This window comes from Eimeria mitis, genomic scaffold, assembly GCF_000499745.2.
Source record: "Eimeria mitis Houghton genomic scaffold, Emh_scaff431, whole genome shotgun sequence".
Taxonomy (NCBI): Eukaryota; Apicomplexa; class Conoidasida; order Eucoccidiorida; family Eimeriidae; genus Eimeria; species Eimeria mitis.
In genome coordinates this window covers 2,080-2,638 of record NW_013572630.1, presented here as the reverse complement: position 1 = coordinate 2,638, position 559 = coordinate 2,080, and the positions used below count along the sequence as shown (strand labels likewise).

The 559-nt window shown below is 61.4% G+C and overlaps 1 protein-coding gene across 1 annotated transcript in view; it reads left to right on the top strand.

Annotated features, from left to right (window-relative positions):
• The window catches only part of EMH_0011990 (uncharacterized protein), a gene marked incomplete at both ends in the record, with an annotated part of 4,124 nt that extends 4,112 nt beyond the window's left edge, over positions 1 to 12 (top strand). Inside the window, one exon of the mRNA XM_013499423.1 lies at positions 3 to 12. Coding sequence (XP_013354877.1) covers positions 3 to 12 — 10 coding nt within the window. The remainder of the gene's footprint in view (positions 1 to 2) is intronic.
• Between the last annotated feature and the right edge of the window lie 547 nt (positions 13 to 559).

Sequence of the window (559 nt, the reverse complement as noted above, 5' to 3'; positions counted from 1 at the left end):
GAGAAACGCTGAGGGCCCCCACGCTGCTCAGCAGGGCCCCCAGGCGCGCCAGGGGGGGCCTCGAAGCAGAGGGCTTGTTAACTGCTGCTGCTGCTGCTGCTGCTGTTGCTGCTGCTGCTGCTGTTGCTGCTCCTGCTGCTGCTGATGCAGGCAGCACCCTCGGAGTGTGCATTGTTGTGAAGAAGACGGCAGCAGCAGCAGCAGCAGCAGATGCAGCAGCAGCAGCAGCAATGGCGCTGGGATTATCTTTGTGCTGCTGCTGCAGCTTCCTTCTGCTGCTGCTGCAGTCTCCTGCTGGTGTTGCTTCTCTCCTTCTGCTGCACTGCTGCTGCTCCTTTCTGTTGCTGCTGCTGCTGCTGCTGCTGCTCCCTTCTCTCCTCTCTCTGTTCGCTATCTCTCTCTACACCTATTCAGGTGTATCTGCAGCTCTTCTTCTCTGTATCTCTCCTCTTCTTTCTATCAGCCCCCTGAGGGGCCCCCCGGGTGCCAGTGCCCTTATGGGGGCCCCCTGGGGTCTATGGGGGCCCCCTGGCTCACCAGGGGGGCCCCTGGAGGTCTA